General features: G+C 33.0%; 1 protein-coding gene across 21 annotated transcripts in view; it reads right to left on the reverse strand.

The window, feature by feature from the left end:
- The window catches only part of LOC128219795 (muscleblind-like protein 1), a 122850-nt gene that overhangs the window by 18929 nt on the left and 86095 nt on the right, over positions 1-17826 (reverse strand). For 10 of the 21 annotated variants that reach the window (XM_052927810.1, XM_052927820.1, XM_052927817.1 and 7 more), the window contains 5 exons: positions 12789-12830; positions 10617-10676; positions 8290-8370; positions 5270-5485; positions 1012-1257 (listed from right to left, as the gene is read on the reverse strand). In XM_052927810.1, the coding sequence (XP_052783770.1) occupies positions 1012-1257; positions 5270-5485; positions 8290-8370; positions 10617-10676; positions 12789-12830 (645 nt within the window). The remainder of the gene's footprint in view (positions 1-1011; positions 1258-5269; positions 5486-8289; positions 8371-10616; positions 10677-12788; positions 12831-17826) is intronic. The other 11 variants (XM_052927832.1, XM_052927829.1, XM_052927833.1 and 8 more) reach the window with 9 other exon arrangements.

Raw genomic sequence — 17826 nt, forward strand, 5'->3', positions numbered from 1 at the left:
AAACCAAATGAAACAACTTTTATCAAACACAGGAATGCAAATGTTAATAGAACTTGCAATACTCAAAAAACATCATACATACAACCTGATGTAATAAAAAAATAACTTTGATACTGTTTTTTTTTTTTTTATATATATACATTTTTTTGATTTCTTGTGGAAGAGAGATGCATAATTATAGAAATAAAAAGAAACTAAAAAGATAAATCAGATGACGAGAATGCATTATACAACATTTACGCAATGTTTATTATTTACAAGTAATACTTTAAAATAATAGAGATTTAAATGCCAATCATTATTTTCGTTTTGCAGCGACCAGTATGTTGTATAATGCATAAGAAAATGAGAGGGCAAAGGGCATCATCATTCTGGTTTTAAAAACAGTTCAAAAAGTATCAAATCTTGAAAACAAAAGACCGAAACAGCTTCTTTTTTTTTTAAACAAAATGGTATGAAAAAATATGATGATCATTGTTTTTTGCAAATATCTTAATGTTTTATTCTTGTTTTTAATTGTTGTTGCCCAGAATGCTTGATGACACCAGGGTAATGTTGTTATGGCCCTCTATTGGATAATCACAGCTGATCAAAGCGATTTACAAGATTTTGTCTGTATTATTTATTAACACCCCTATCCAACTTGGTGGTATATATAAGAAATAGCTGTTTAGCCAATGAAGAAGGCCATGCACAGATCTATAGGGACTGATAAAGCCCAACCAAGATAATTTCAGTATGATTATGAAATATCTTTATTCATTATAAGTATTTTAACAAACTCTAAAATTTATTTGTTTTTTGTTTTTTTGGTTTAAAATATTTATTTTTTAACTATAGAACCTTGGTTGGGCTATTGAAAGAGGGAAGTAATCAGTTCAATGAGATACTCCAGCAGAAAAAGATTGAAAGAAGGGAGATCACTCTAGTGACAGAGAAGTAGCAGAAACAGGAAGTGGGTGGGGTAGTGAAGGTGAGATGAGCATGAGGGTGAGGTGGGGGATACCATACCAAGGCATGAGCCTGCGCTGCGGCAGCGGCGTTAGCTCTTTGCTGGCAGGCCTTGATTTGTGCCTGCAGGTGGGGTGGCGGGTGAAAATAGCGACACGAATCCCGTGTACATTTGCCCTTTATGTAATCCATACAGACAGTCACACAGTTTTCGTTAGTGTCTACTGTGACATTGTCAGGTGGGTGGGCGAACCGGCATTCACTCGGTTGCCGTGTGCATGAACCTCTTTGAAACTCTCGACATACCTGGAAAGTGACAGAAAAATGGGAAAACAGAAAGGTGACAGACTGCTTAGGAACGGGGCATACACCTAATTGTTAAACCTCATTTGTTTGTCCTAGATTTTTGTGTCTTTATTTTGCCTTAAAGAATTGTTTGTTGAACACCATTCTCTTATACTTTAAACAAAATATTTAACAATGATTGTGAAGTTATGGTAACTTATACTATGTCATTTTCGTTGGCAGATGTTGCGCCAGAGAGTGGTCTTGTGTTGTGGGGGAAATTAGGGAACCCGGAGAAAACCCACTTGTCCGGCTTGGTGACCACCAACCAAACTAATATGTGTCCAGGCTGGGATTCAAACCCCGGAACCTTAATGAGAAGGGAGTCCCTCTTCTAGTTCCTTTAAAATAAGTTTTACTGATATTGAGTACTAGATAAAAAAGTTACCGTAAATGACTGGGTATTAGATGCACTTTTTTCCCTCAGATTTTGATGCAAAAAAATGCCTGCGTATAATACCCAGTAACAATTTTTTGAACTTTTTTTCTGAGGTCAATTTCAAGCCGAGAGTTTGTTTAGATTTATGTAGAAAGGGATGTTACTCGCATCATATTGATCGAGTATATACGGGTTAAAACGGCAGTTGAAGATCGGGATACGGTATATCGTAAGACGTTTATAATTTCAACAAAAATATTTTTCGATTAAAGTTACCGTAATTCACCGAAGAGTTCGGACACTCTAAATATTTGGACACCCATAATTATTTCCCAAAATAATTTATTTTGCGTACCTAATTTTCGGACACCCAAAGGACATCAATCATAACTTTCATAGTTACCAAGTTTCACAGACGAAGATTATTGATTTTTATCTTTACAATGCCTGGCTAGATTACCTAACCGTATACACCACTGTGACAATTTAATTAGTTACTACCCATCCTAAACGATTTATTGCCTGTTGAAAAGGAAGTGTGATATATTTATTCGAGTATTAAACAAACAACAAGGGCAATCAAGGGATTAAGAAAACATCGACATGGCATGTTTGTAAAACGATCTGCCAATAAGCTTTCAAACTTGTACCACACTTATAGACTATATGAAGCAATAATCGTACAGTTATACATTAATCCTGCATAGCAATGTCCATGCTCTCCACGAGATCCTCGTGGGTATAACTGTAAGTTATGTGACGTCACACAGTGTGACTCTTTGATCTGAAGCCGATAGAATGTGTTTATTCAGTTCAGTGCATGTATAAAATGGTGTTTTAATTAACTTCATGAAGGATTTACACTTATAGGCGTAATAAATAAGTTTATGACCATTGATTACTACGGATAAATTAATTAATAAGTGGTAAAAAGCAAACATGAAGAAAAAAGGCAGGTTAAACAAACATGTAAATAAGATGTAAAAATGATAATTTTCTATGTATTCGGAGAGCGAAAAAAAATTAAAAAAATTATGGTGTCCGAACTCTTGTGAATTACGGTATTCAATATTATTTTGAATAATAAATTAAACAATAATCAAACTTACATATAAAAAAGCAAAGTTGGGCACTGTCAAAATATTTTTTGCATAACATAACTTTTCATTCTCGACAGTATGGTTGTATGGTTTTAAAGATAACCATCGCCATTTTCACGAAAAAAAAATTTTTTGTCACTGTCAACAAACATGGTGGCTGAAAACGCCGGACGATTTTGACATTTTTTCTATGCGTCTTTTAACCCAAAACATAGATTTAAAGTTTTTTTCTCGGATTTTTCACAGATTTTTTTCCCTGCGTCTAATACCCCCTATCGTCTTATAACCAGTCATTTACGGTATGTCATTGTTTAACTGAATTATTGTTGTTTATAAATAATGGATAGGATCAACATTTCACAATTGAACTGATGACAAGATGTTTATATTACCATCTGTATCCTTCAATTCAACAAATAATTGAATCATTATACTGGAAGGGTTTCAATTAAATTTTCATTGCAGTCTTTCAATAGTAAAAATAAATATCATTCAGACAAATCACCATTGAGAACGACGTGTGCAATCATAGATTCTAATATTTCATAATTTCTGATGAAGCTATCTCATTACATAATGTGAAATGATAATTTAATGAATATCAAAAAAAGTCCCAGGCCGCTAAATTTACACATTAGTTTAGGCAATATAGACGGCCAGGCGCCACTGTTTCTCTTCGACACTGCATTTAGCTTGTCAACAGCAATCTCCATCGATGACTAATAGATTGTGACACACAATAATGTCATTAGCCGATGATTTAGCGTCATAGAACACATCATAGACTGGTATCATTTCAAGATAATCAGTTTAATGGCTCTTCACATCATAATGGGACAAATGAAAACACCATTGACCAGAATGGTGAAAAAATAAATGTCGATTGTTTTTCTGTGAACTGTGATGACTAAAGCAGCGAGCTATAATTAATACAGTTAACATTGAACAGTAAAAATTAGTTTAAGAATTATACAATTTGAAAGATAAGTGGTGGAAAAAATACCTCGCCGAGAATATATTTTTTGTCTCACGAAAAAAAAAAAAATATATATATCTGTTGAAAGGGGACATCAGTAAAAGCTGAAATGAGGTTATTGTTTCTTTGTTTAAATATCAAAAGTTCATAATTATGTAAAGCAAACAAAAAAACTTGCACCATGTGTTAAATCGTATGCCCCAAACCTAGCTGGAAATTAAAACAGCGTTACGCTGCATGGCAGGAAAGTACAGACAGGGCTACAGCAGATATTCAAAAATCAAACATGGTAAATTCGGGAAAGACAAAAAAGATGGAGATAAAGATAAAAAAAATATAGTGTAATTTTTGCAGTGCTATATGTTAGAACAAGTTTAAGCATTTATATAAAGCATTTGCTAACACACTACTTCCATGTATGCCCATTGTTGATGATAAAAATGTTTGCTTTTTGCACTTGTAGAAAATACAAAATAATATGTACAACCATTCAGAAGTTTGCTGGCAGATTACAAAGTTTTAAAGCAAAATGCAGCTAAGTAATAGCTCTAGAATTAAACTACTTCAGCACTTCTTATTACAATTGGTCAGAATATATTCGTAATAAATGCACACATTGCAATACATAAATGCTTCACTGTTTCTAACAGTAGCAACTTGGATTTAGCTATGATACTACAGCAGTATACTAAAAGCGACTGGTACAAATTTATACACAAAATACGTTGGTTTTGAGCTTGCACAGAGATTCTACATTCAGAAATATACGATTATTCATTATTTATACATAAAGAGAACGAATTCTTATAACTAATCATAATAAATCATGATAAAGAATTTCTTGTATTTTATTTATGAACGTAGACACTGCGCCAATATTTCATTAATTTTGAGCGAGAATAATTTTCAGGATCAATCACGACAAATCTAATTTCTAAAAATGAATGCTGATGTTTGCATACACGCTATAGTTATTTATAGTCATTCGCCAATATATTTCAAAATCACAAATTTCGTTTTGCTTTAAACCTTAAAAAAATAACAAAATAAAAAATATAGTCATTCAATAATTTATATTCATATATCATTTTTTGCATAACCATCACTATTCATTTCAGTGAACATTAAGTAAACAATAAACCACAAAACGTATGCCATTTTATGGCTCATATGTTTTTTGGTTTATAAGACGGAACAGGACACACGCAAAACATATACCACGTACCTGTTGGCTTATATTGTTTATTTGAATGTTGTGTAACAAGGACATACAAACGCCATTTTACAGAATATCTTTTTCTTTTTGTTTCATACAAGTCAATGCCAACAAATACATGAAGTACATCAGATCTTGCTCACCATTTCAACAGTGAACCTTCTATATCATATTCATGAATTCATTTTCAAATCTAGCAAATATTCATGTTATACCACATGAAAATCTATCCTAAATAGTCACACACATATTAACTGCTGCCTATTTCACTGTTACTATGGTAATCAAGATGGCTGCCGTACCTCTAGTCTATCTGGCCGACCCATCTTGCCAGTGGCAGCCATGTTGGAAAAGGCAGTTGGAATGACACCAGGTTGCTGTTGGGCAAGGACAGACTGGGTTTCTCCATTCGTCTGTGCTTGCGTCATGGCAACCGTTTGAATACCCCCAGCATTCATGTACGGACTGAAGGCAACAGCAGAGGTGGGCGGGGCAGCACCTCCCAGGTATGGGTGGGCCTGAAAAACAGCAAACTTTCTTCTTACTCCATTCAAACATTCAATTTTTAAACGTCGTTTTGGTGTACCTATATATACTTATACATATACAATAACACATTGTTCATCGAATGAACCATTTATCAATCAGTCACATAATATTCATAGCAGAAAACGAACTGTTACAATAGAAATAGCTAGCATGTCTACTCTAAATATTAAACACAGCAGCAGATAGCAGCAAAAAAGCTTTAAATTATGTATGTACATGAATGCAAAAATGTTTAGCAGCAACATTTATAGTCATATTGCAATTGTCATGTTGCAGTAACTATGGCACCATTGTTATTTTGACTCAGTTTGAACTGTAGATGTTTCACCATCTGCTAATGGTTTGCTGTTTTGTAAACCTGCTCTGAAAGGCCATAAAAGACTGTTGTTTAGTTTATCCTTAAAATAATTTGAATCTTAAGACAATAGCATGGCATTAAGAATGAAAGAAGCTTCAATTGCAGAAATCCCGAAACCCACTTTAATCTCTTCCTAGCAATCAGCGGGATAGGGAGAACTTGATTAAAGTAGTCTGTTGAAGTTCAGAAAATCTACTCAAATGGATATCGATTCTGCTCGATGCTATTTTAATGCGTTTTAATTCAATCAAAAACAAGTCTAGTATAAACCCTTTTTGCACCCAATCCAATCTTGCCAAGGTTTACTTTTAAGTGCTTTTTAAGGTAAAATAATCTCAAAGGCTACCAGAATAAAACTTAATGAAGAGAACTATTATTATAATGTGATTCTTTCCTTTTCCATTCCATCTATATGTGGACACTTTGCTAAGCTCAAAGGAGAGCTAGTCACACAGCTATCAGTCTTCTGTCTATGACCTTGAACAATGATTAGCTTTATATTTCAAACACAAACATCCACACAATACTTGACCATTCAAGCCAAGAAGCCACTCTTTGAATATGTTCAGACATCTAAATAACACTGGTACAGATTGTATTATGTGTGGTAGACTCCTGTCTGAAGCACAGCAAGCCACTGATTGCCATTGTAAGCAGTGGTCATAGACACAATACTGACAACTATGTGCCATAAGCAGAAACCAGGGGTCCACCAAAGGCTGTCCCGAAGGAGGAGCAGGAGCAAGACGGGTCACATGACAGGAAACATCAGTGGTCTGGGTCGTTCCAAGCTGCAATTTGCTTTTACATGCAACAGTAGTTTATGTTTGTACCGTTATCATATCATTTCAGATAAAATAACATTCACTTAAATTATAAATTGTACTAAGAGCACAGTTACAGCTACAGGTTTTTGAAACATTAAGCTGTCAAATACTTGGTTAACTAACAACATAAGACGCTGATTGTAATGGTATACACACAAATTGCTTTTCTCTAGGTGAAAGGCTTGTCATAATGTCAACCATTCAAGACAGAGAAGACCCATAAAACAGAAAAATCCTGGCACCTGATCGTCTTCGCTCCTCCGCCTGCTCTGGTAATCAACATCTACATTTTGAATAAAAGTTATAAAGGTTCCCAATAACCTACTGCTATTCCTTAGTTTATTATTCCTGAAATCCATTTGTCATTCCTTAGTTTTAATAATAATAGATCCTCAGTACTACTATGAAGTCATAGAAACAGCAAACCTTAAGCATGATGCAACAACATATTTTTCCAAACATTTACAGTCCAATAATCATCATGTCAAAGAGATGCATGGTGCAAATGGTACTGACTGGTTTGGGAAAATGTGAAGAGTAAAAACTTAACAACAATGGTAAAATAATAAATTTAGTGAACAGTAAGTAAAATGTTTTGCCATTATCTAAGGAAAGTAATGACACTTAATATTGGCTCTATTTGAAGCAAAAAAACATGTCAACATGGAGAAAAAGCAGACTGGTATACAATTAAGAAACATCTGTGACAAATCTTCTAGCAACTACAGTAGCAAGCATACATGTAAGGCTTTAGTAGTATTCCATGCTGTTGTGTTTTTAATTATATTAGTAAAAGAATCATAATTGACATTGAAACAGAGAAATTTACTGATGCCATTTGCAGGGGTGGAAGCTGCAAACTTAGCATTAAACATTAACATTTTACTCACTTTCCCGTTTTGACAAACAACTTATGCATTGAAAGGTAAAATTGTCCATCTTATGTTTACATAGTTTGGTTGGAAAATTTACACAAAGAAGCAGGTCAAGTAAGCATAAAATTTTTAGCAACATCTAAAAGTAGTAGAAGCAAAAGCTAGCAGCTTTGTTACACCCCAGCAGAGCAATTGTGTTGGGGATAGCCATGTTCTCTTGCAAAACATTCCAAAACCATTTCTTGTATGGGAACACTAAATTAATCATCCTAAACTAGAACCCAAAAGTGTGGTCCCTTTCACAGGATTTTGTAAACCAAAACCTGATTGATCCTACAAAGGGAGTTTATATTCGGTCTTCTAAACCTTTCCATAGGCAAACTGGCATGGATTTAAATGTTGCATTTTCTTTAGCTCAGAACCCGATTATCCTATTACAAGAACATAACATTGCATAACCTTGACAATAACATTAATGGATAAAGTCAATGAAATGGAGGTGTAGGGTTATTGTCAGGAGATATCAAGCAACAATAAAATATAGGTTTTGGTACCTTAATTCAGGCATTAACTCTATTTATTAAGTCCTTATAAGAACAAGATTTCAACCCTTCCTATGCAGGAGAACATGGCTACTAATGAAAGGTGTTCTTAGCCATAGAGAGCTGAGTGTCAGTTGAGTCACTAAGTGATAGAGAAAAGGTACCACTAACCAACATTTGGGGGTAATTCCCCGCTTGCAGTAGGCCTGGTGGTAGGGCCATGGTATTCTTGTTTGCAGCAGCCTCAAACATCAAAAATAAAAGAAACATGCAAACCAATTAGTATTAATGGTAACTGTAGCATTACATTCAACAGGACTGTGGCTTGTCAAATACTAGCTTGGCCAAATAAAATATTTTATAGATTTTTTCACATTCCACTGAGTATCTTTGCCAGATTCATAAATTCACACGTTTGATTATCTTCGCCAGACAAGTAAGTATCCTTGCCAGAATAATTTCACATGTTCGACTATCTTTGCCTGAATCGTTAGTATCTAAATTTGCTAGAATCATTTCACATGTATAAGTACTTTTGCCAGTTTCCTTCATATTGAATATCTTTGCTAGAATCATTTCAAATTTTCAAGCATCTTTGCAAGGATATATAAGTTTAAATTATTGCTGAAAGTTTACTCATGTTGCGTATCTTCCAAAATGTTGTGCTTTTTTCAGTACCATTGCATGAATGTTCTACATAATCAGTATTTTTGCCATACTTTGCAGATGTTTTTAATGTTCTAAATTGCCATGTCAGAAGTACAAAGTCAGGAATACCCATTATCAAATTATGGATATTGCACATTGTTTGAAATACCAAGACTTGGATAATAATGGCAGCTAATTCTTTCCCACCACAGACCTGTTGTAGCATTACTTTTGAATCTATGTACTTTCCATTTTCAAACAAACAACACAGCCAAGTTTATTGCTAGAAACATGAAACAGGGTCATAATGAATTTTTTTTTGAGTTTTGATAGATGTTTTGCCAAATATCATCTCTTTTTTTTATTTCAAACCAAAGAAATTATTTGAATATAGTAAACATCAACCCTGTTTCAATAAATCATGTGTTCAAAATGCCAAACTGATGCAATGTTACAACAAATGTACAACAACTGCAGTGTTGCTGTTGTTTGCAGTTGCTGTTTTTAGAAAAATTAAAAAATCTAATTTTACTCCTAATGAAACACCAAATATTACTGCAACAAACAGAGCTATACAAGAAGGAGCAATGGTATTACTATATGTAAATATTTGGCAATTTGAACACAATTAACAATAAGAGCAATCTAGTTGATTCTAAGCTGAACAAAGGGAAGTGCTCTGAACAATATGTTAGCATTCCTGTAACATAAAACAGAAGGCAATTCTTTCTTGCAAAAGGAAAAAACTCCAAAGTTGCAAAGGGAGAAAACTCCAAGATAAAAGAGTAACTGTTCCTGTGATCCCAGACTTCACATCCATAGGTTAGAAAATGAATAACTACATGTTTCTACATTGTTGGTGCAAAATCTGAATATTCTTTAGAATAAGAACATCCAATAAGCATATTTTTTAAGTTTTTTTTTCATTTTACAAATATTCAACCAAAGTTCAATTGTATAACAACGGTTATCAATCTTTACCAAATTAGTTTTATTTTATGATCAAAAGACAACCTATGAATGTCCTGACAAAGTTTATAAATAGATGTGACTAACAACTATAAAAAAAATAGAATGTTACACATTATGATAGATGTAAGAAAGATATGAATGATTACATGTTATACACATTTAACGTACTAAATTTGCACAATAAACAGAAAACCGCAGCAATATTTTGCCATGAACAATAAAAGCATCTGACAGGAAATTTTATACAGAAAGACCACAAAGTTAAACACAACATTTTCAAATTTCTTTTAAAATGGTATTGAATAAACTAGCTTACAATCTATAGTACTACTATGAGATATAGCATCATGTGTTAGTAATATTCTTTCTACAATTATGACAAGTTGAGAGCACGTAAGTTTTGTCATTCAAATTATTCAAGCAATCAATACAGTGACAAGCAAAATGTTATAAAGGATGACCAACACACAGTTACAACACCCTTTTTGATTGTAGATGGATCTGCCTGTAGATCAGATCTTAAGGGAAAAAAAGCAACACAAAGGGACATATTAGAATAGAGGAACATATAGTTCTGGAAAAAGCAGACATTCACGCATGCACAACACGCCACTGACAATGCTGAGTTTTTGTAATAAAAAAATATTCCAGTTGCTCCCCTTTGTATGAAGGAAAGCCATTTGCATCAAATGTATTTATTATCTTCATGTAAAGATATTTTGGATGGCAACACAAGCACCAATTGCAAATTGTTTATGTAATAAAATATAAATTTACAAGTACATGATACTAATGGCTTTGTTTAACAAAGGGAGACAATTAGTCAGATCTTCAGTGCAATATATGAGTAGACTGGTTTACTACTGGTAGTTATTCACCTCTGCACGTTGTCTCGGGTAAGCAGGCACGGCCGAGCTACTTAGCGCAACATTGTTATTCTGAAACGTCAAATGAAGCCATGTAAAACTGATCTGAAAACTTCTGTTATTTTGTCACATAAGGTGATGAATATTTGGAAGATCATTCACCAACAGAAAATTTGCATAAGATCTGCATCTTTCCATTCAACAGTTACTGGTTTGAAACATAAATTTCTCAAGATAGAAACAATGATTGGTTGAAAATAGTTAATGGTTATGCATGGGCTACAGACAGAACTTTTCAGAAATAATGGAAAACAACATATTTCTCACAGTCCCTATGCATTCGCAATTCAAATGCACCATCTTTCATTTCACCAACTAACAATTCCCATCATTTCAATGGAAAATCGAATGAAAAATGTCTTTTTTGGATTTTTCAATGATAAGATATTATATCAAATAAAACCACACAATTTCCACTCATTTTTCATTTCGAGCTTCTAGAAATATTTCATAAGCAGACAAAGAACTTGGTGTAATTTGCACGTAACGTCTGCGCTTATAATTTTTGTTGAATTAATTACAAATTCTAATGGGGACATTAATATACTGCGCAATAACAGCTAGACTGGTTTTATGAAAAGCAATATTATGCAAATGTATATATTAATCTATTTAAACTAAACCACTGTCGCATGACTCAAGTTGCGAGATTGAAATTCATAACGACACTATGCATCACAGGAGTACTTAACATCTTTTTATAGCAACTTTTAATGTGAACAATTTATAAAAGCCTAAACAAAATAAACCAATACACTATCAAGTCATGTAATATGTGATTGTTCACTTAATATGAATTAAAACAGACGATACAAGATCAAAATGATATAATCAGACACCTGTTAACACAAAAAAAACAAGAGGCCCAAAAGGGCCTATGCTCTACTGGCATGGCTTTTGTGGTCATATCAATCCAGAGCATGTATGTATGGGTAAAAGGCAACAGACATATAGTTTATGTTTTGTGTTTGGGTTACCTGAAAACGTAGCACGTTCAACATCTGAGCCCAGAAAGTATTGTAAGCAGATTAGTTGCATGAACTATTTTATTATGTGCCAAGTAAAAGTCATCTGACAAAAAAAAAAATGCTTTCAAAACTGTACTAATAGTAAATATTTCTGTTGTTTTAAAAGTTCAAAAAAGTTGGTCAAAAGGTCAAAGTCAAAAGGAACAGAGCTCTAATGGATATCTAGATACTGTACAAGTTTCATCGAGATACAATCAAAACTGAAGACTGTATCGTGTTCACAACCAATTGTTTACACAATAGCATTTTTTTATACTATCAAGGGCCATAATCTAGGAATGCATGGGCGAATCTGGCTGGTTTTCGAAAGGAACCCAGCTCTAATGGATATCTAGATACTGTACAAGTTTCATCGAGATACAATCACAACTGAAGACTGTATCGTGTTCACAAGCAATTGTTTGCAGACGCACGGACGCACGAACGCACGGATGCACATACTACGTACACATTACCATCTCATAAGCTCTTCTGGCCTTTGGCCAGTAGAGCTAAAAATCAAAGAAAATTATAAATGATTAATAAAGAGTTATATATTGCTAGCATAATAATAAGAAGTGTTTTACATGCATTATACAATTTATATATATCATTTCAAGGACATACAAGACAACACATAATGTCAGCAAAACAGAAAAGTTGTGATGACAAGTCAACATAAATAGTAACTAACACATCTCCAGAATTTCTGTGTACCTTTCCCTACACCTAAAACATGCAATTATTTTGATTATCTCCCTTAGGTACAAACACACCATTTATAACCAGAGTTTCTAATTGGACTAATTCTGTATGATAAAAAGCATGAGACAAAATAGCACAATAGCCAGAAAGCAACAGAAAACAAGATATAAACTTTACAATACTAAAAATATCAGTAGGTTTTCACAAATATTGGCATGGATATTTTTTCCATATATATGGCTGACCCATCAAGCATAAAATTTGTCACATACATTTTTGGATAGTAAAAAAAAGAAGCTTATGTCTTGTTTAGAAATAATTAAAAGCCAGTGTAATAAAGCATCATAAAGTACATGAAAAATTAAGAAACATTGTAACGGCGGACACATCGTTTCGTGGGTAACACTCCTACCTGTCGCAGAGCTGGGGAAGATAGATCGGCAGTCGGGCGGTTCTATCGATTTGCAAGGGGGTAAAAGGAAACATAAAGCATTTAATGACATAAAAAAATAGTTAAACAAATAAACAGTGGAGTACTTTACATAAAAATGAGTACAGAATTCAGCATGGTAGTACTGCGATCATTACAAGAAGTACATGTACAAGTAACATATAAGCTGTTGTTCTATCAATGTGTATGTTTTTTTGGAGTTTTTTTAATATTGAATTCAAGCTTTTCAAAGAAGCCATGCAGAAAGCATGAGATAAAAGCTACTTGCATTCATTGCGATGGCAACCAAATACATTTAATAGACTTAAACATTAAAGTTACATGGCCTATTTCTATAATAGAGAAAACAGGCGTTAGAAAATACATTTACAAAGCACATACCACATAATTCAACTACATAGAGGCAATTAATGAAAACTATGAACTAACATATTGAATCTTTAACTAGATCATGAAATATCCTTACAAATCATATTCTCATATAATTCTTAAAGTGGATCAAGAGATAACCTAACGAATCAGACTCTCAAATCATTCTTAAACTAGATCAATAAATAACCTTACAAATCAGATTCTGAACTAATTTTAATTAATTAACATTTAATTGAAAGCTGACACTCCTTTATTGTTGCAGTAGAAATTAACAGTATTGCATTATTTTTTTTCAATTTAAATATTAAAAAAAATCCAAATATTTTTAAGAAGCTGGTATAATGCTATTTAGTAATTTTACATGTATTTCACATTAATCTGCATTCTTGTTGACTGTACCTTCATGGATTTCATATGACATGCACTGGCATGTTATCGCGTGTAGTCCAAATATAGCATGTCATTTATTCTCGCCTTATCTCCCAACACAATCATTTCCACAAACAAAATTTTGACAAATTAGGCCATTTATTACTGTTTTATCTGTGTCTGTAGCCGCCTTAATCTTTCCTTAGTTTCAGACGGCAATATTTCGTATGGATTTCCATTAAAAATATACATTATAATCTGATACAAATATTTATCTGCTTTTCAAGTGTTTTCCTGAAAAGGGAGGTAACTTGAGCAGACTTTATTACAAATCAAGGGAAGTAATTCAAATATATGAAGTGATTTTTTTTAAATATGTGTAAACAATCTAATATAAATACATATTTTTTTCTTACAATTATTATAAGTGACCGGTTTATCTTTGTTTAAAAGCAGATAAGTTACGTTTCATACAGTTATTTTATTTGAAATTGTAACAGGGTTATTTCCTTCTGTTATCAAATGCTTTAAATTGAAGTGTAAATTTTAGTGTTGTTGTTTATCATTTTGGGAAAGGGGCTGGGAAAGGGCCACTTCATTTGGAAAGTGCATCAATAACACTAAAATTGGAAATTAAAATTTTGCTTAGAAATGAACAAGAATGCTTTGAAAAATAGACAGAAAAGACAAATGACTGATAAAGTTTGTTTCTGTAAGAATACATCATTTCTTCTATGTAAAAATGGTTGGAGATGAAATAAAAACACACAAAAAAACACACTGAAAGTCTTAGTCATACAAAAAAATTGATCATTTCTTTAAAGGGACTTGATCATGTAAAGTTCCTTTTTTTCTTTATAAAAAAAGTGTTGCAAATCATAAGAAGTGTTAAATCTAAGAAACTGACAGCTGAAACCCCATTATCAAATGTTGAGTTTTGCTCAAATATCGTCTTTGAAGAGCAAAATTTTCATTAGCATTACTAAGGGCAAAATTTTCATTAGCATTACTAAGGGCTGTCGTCAATTTCGATGTTGAGTGATTGATTGATTGACATTATTACTGCGGCATTGGTCAAAATATCCATCTCCAAGTCCTTGACTGGCCTAAAGGTTAAGCATCTGTTTTCTATTTTTATCTTGACTTTACCATGTGGGTTTGCACCCCACTAAAACCAAAAATATGTTTTCATTCTTAAATTGTATTTTTTCTGCAATTTCGATATCATAGACAAAAATAATGATGAAATGAAGTGTTTTCAGATGCATTACTGGGAAAACTTGGTCCCATTACATGAGCAAGTACCTTAAAGCCAAATTTGAGTAGTAACAATAAATCATGAAAAACACCAACAACTTCCATTGATAAGAAATAAAATACAATTTCAATTAAACCTGTGCCGCTGGCACCCAGCTGTTTTTGTGATGAGCGAGAGTGCTGGTTTTCCTCAGGCTCTCAAGCAGTCTGGTTTTACGGAAACTTTCATTTACATTCTATATTAAGTGACAATTACATTCAGTCTTAAAATTGCACCATCATCGGCAGGCTGTAGACTTCTTTAATTATTTCTGTTGAATTCTCCATATAGTTTTATTCAACAGATTGCAAATCAGATGATAAAGAACAAGATTTGTCTCAAGTTGACAAACATTCGTTTATTTGTCTACGGACCTATTTTCTACATTGAATTGAAAAAATGTATATATATAATACTAACTTATGCTAACTGCAGTTTGTTAACTATGCCTACATAACTTATATTGTGCTTTTTTCTTCAATTGCTTTTTTCCAAATTTTAGTACTTAAAAACCTCATATCTGACAAAAAAATCGCCCAATTTTAAGTACTAATGATATGGAGTTGCTATAAGGAAATGAAATCGCCGAGGAAATTTAACCCTCATTAACACTGCGAAGGTGACGTGTGTGATAATTAAAATAGCTGCATTTCTGTGCAACATCGCAATGCAGAACCTAATCACGCAGGATTGGCAATGTTGCACAATGAAAGTAATTTAACACATTTAAAGGCCGTAAAACTCTTTAAAAGTCCATATATCTGATATTTCCAAAGATTTTATTTTATCATTGACATTTTTTAAAGACAAAAAAACATTCTTGAAATCGCTGCTTTTTTATGCGACATAAAATTAATGTCAGAATGCCTTGGATATTTTTGCTCAACGTTGTTAAATCCCGATATTGTGTTCGGTATCAATTACTTTTCATTACACATTAAAAATAGTTATGATAATTTCCATAAAAGATAACAGAACAATTGATAAATAAATTATCTAACGAAAATACCACCTGCCTTCATGTTTCTTACATCTGAGAGGAATATTTTGATCGGAGAACAAATTTATTAAGAAAATAAATATAAATCTCAAAACAAGTTATGAGAAAGTCTGTTACCCAGGTGAGCCAGTTACCTATCTGACGGGTTTAAGGTGAACAGCAGCAAATATCCAGTGTCGATTTTTTTTTAGTTTTTTTTTTCCAGATTCCAAAGATACCAAAGAGCTGAGAGAAAAATGCCATAGAACTATCTGACACACAGACGCAGAAAGTTTTAGGTATTCTGTTCAAGAAAAGTATGCACAAACGGCATTATACATAATGTTGCTAACATAAGTTAACAATTTTGTGCCAAAAACTGTATAATTATTAGTGTCTGTTGTTGCACCATAATGCATCAATGTTAAATAAATCTTTAGAAAGTGTGAAATCTCAGACAACGACCCAAATTTGATTTGAACATCTGATAGATAATCACACACCTTCAAAGAATCTGTCACTTTATTTTTGTTTGGTAAGTATACATTTTGGTGAAGCTATCAGTAACTGGTGAAAATAAAACTCTAAAAATACTGTTGTAAGGGAAAATGTTCTTATCTAAAATAAATTATGTTAAAAGATTCCAAACTATCTGATTTGTTTGTGTTAAGCTTGGCACAGGATACCCATTTTCCCCTGTAAAGATGGGATGTAAAAAACAATGATTTTAAAACAACAGCATTTTCATTTTATTGTCAAGACCTCCTTTCTGTTTTATAAACAATTGTGTTGTCTTTAAATGTTCTCTGCAGTTGGTTGTCATCAATCATAGCAAGAAAGAGTTTAATCTGCAATATTAGATGTTTGTTATCATTATGTATACCAATGACATCTTAAAGCTCGATTGTCTAAAAGAACTGGAGCTATTCACGCCAACATGGTTAAGGTCCATCAATGAACATTATTTCACATACTTGCACTAATATAAACACCAGGGTAACGGGCCTAAAATGCTATACTTGCACATATTGTTTTAATCAACATGTGTACAAAGTTTCATTTGAAGGTTGTTCACTAAGTCGCCAACGACACCATAGCAACTACTCCAAGGCTTAATTTAACAACACCGTGTGTGTGTGTGTGTGTGTGGGGGGGGGGGGGGGGGGGAGGTTCTGCCCCTTTTTATCAATAACTTTCGAAACATTAAAATTTCCCATCAGTTTCAGACTTTTAGATGACTTTGCCCATATATATATTTCAATGACTGCTACAAAAAGACTGATTCTCCCCAGTACATACGGCTCCATTCCGTCCTGTACAACTTTCCTGACAATCTTAGACTGACCAATGCTGTTCAATATTCCATGCCGCATCAATACAAGACATCATTTATAGTCTCCTAGATACCCTTACATCAAATTTTACTTGCAAAACACAACTTCATCATGTGTGATCAATTCCGATTTTCCCAATTTGTTCTTGTCTGACTGGCAGAATTTCCATGAATAGGCTTTGCAATTCAAGAAAAAAATCAGGATTTCGCTTGAAGAGTCCCAAAAGACTTGTTTCATCATTTAGCAACAAATTATTTTTAGAACACCATGATTAAAACATTTCTGACATGAGGACTTTTAATTTGATGATGGAACTGAAAATTTATTTCTATTTTTATGATTATTTTTATGAATTTACTGTGATTTTAACTGTAGTTTATATGTTTTCAACTAGAGATCAAATGAAAGTACAGGAATTAAAGTACATTACTATTATTTGGCCTTAATAATTGGTTAGGTTAGGGTTACATTCTTTTCAAAATAAGTAAGGTAGGTAGGCTTTATATAAGAATGTTATTTTGTTTTAGTTTTTCATTTTTTTTCTTCAACTGACTATAAAAAAGGTAGGGTCCGCGCCTATTTCATAGGTAGGGTTGGGTAACCTGAACCAAATAGAATTTTATTTAAGACCTTGGGGTAAAGTACAGG

Source organism: Mya arenaria, chromosome 15 (assembly GCF_026914265.1).
Source record: "Mya arenaria isolate MELC-2E11 chromosome 15, ASM2691426v1".
NCBI lineage: Eukaryota > Metazoa > Mollusca > Bivalvia > Myida > Myidae > Mya > Mya arenaria.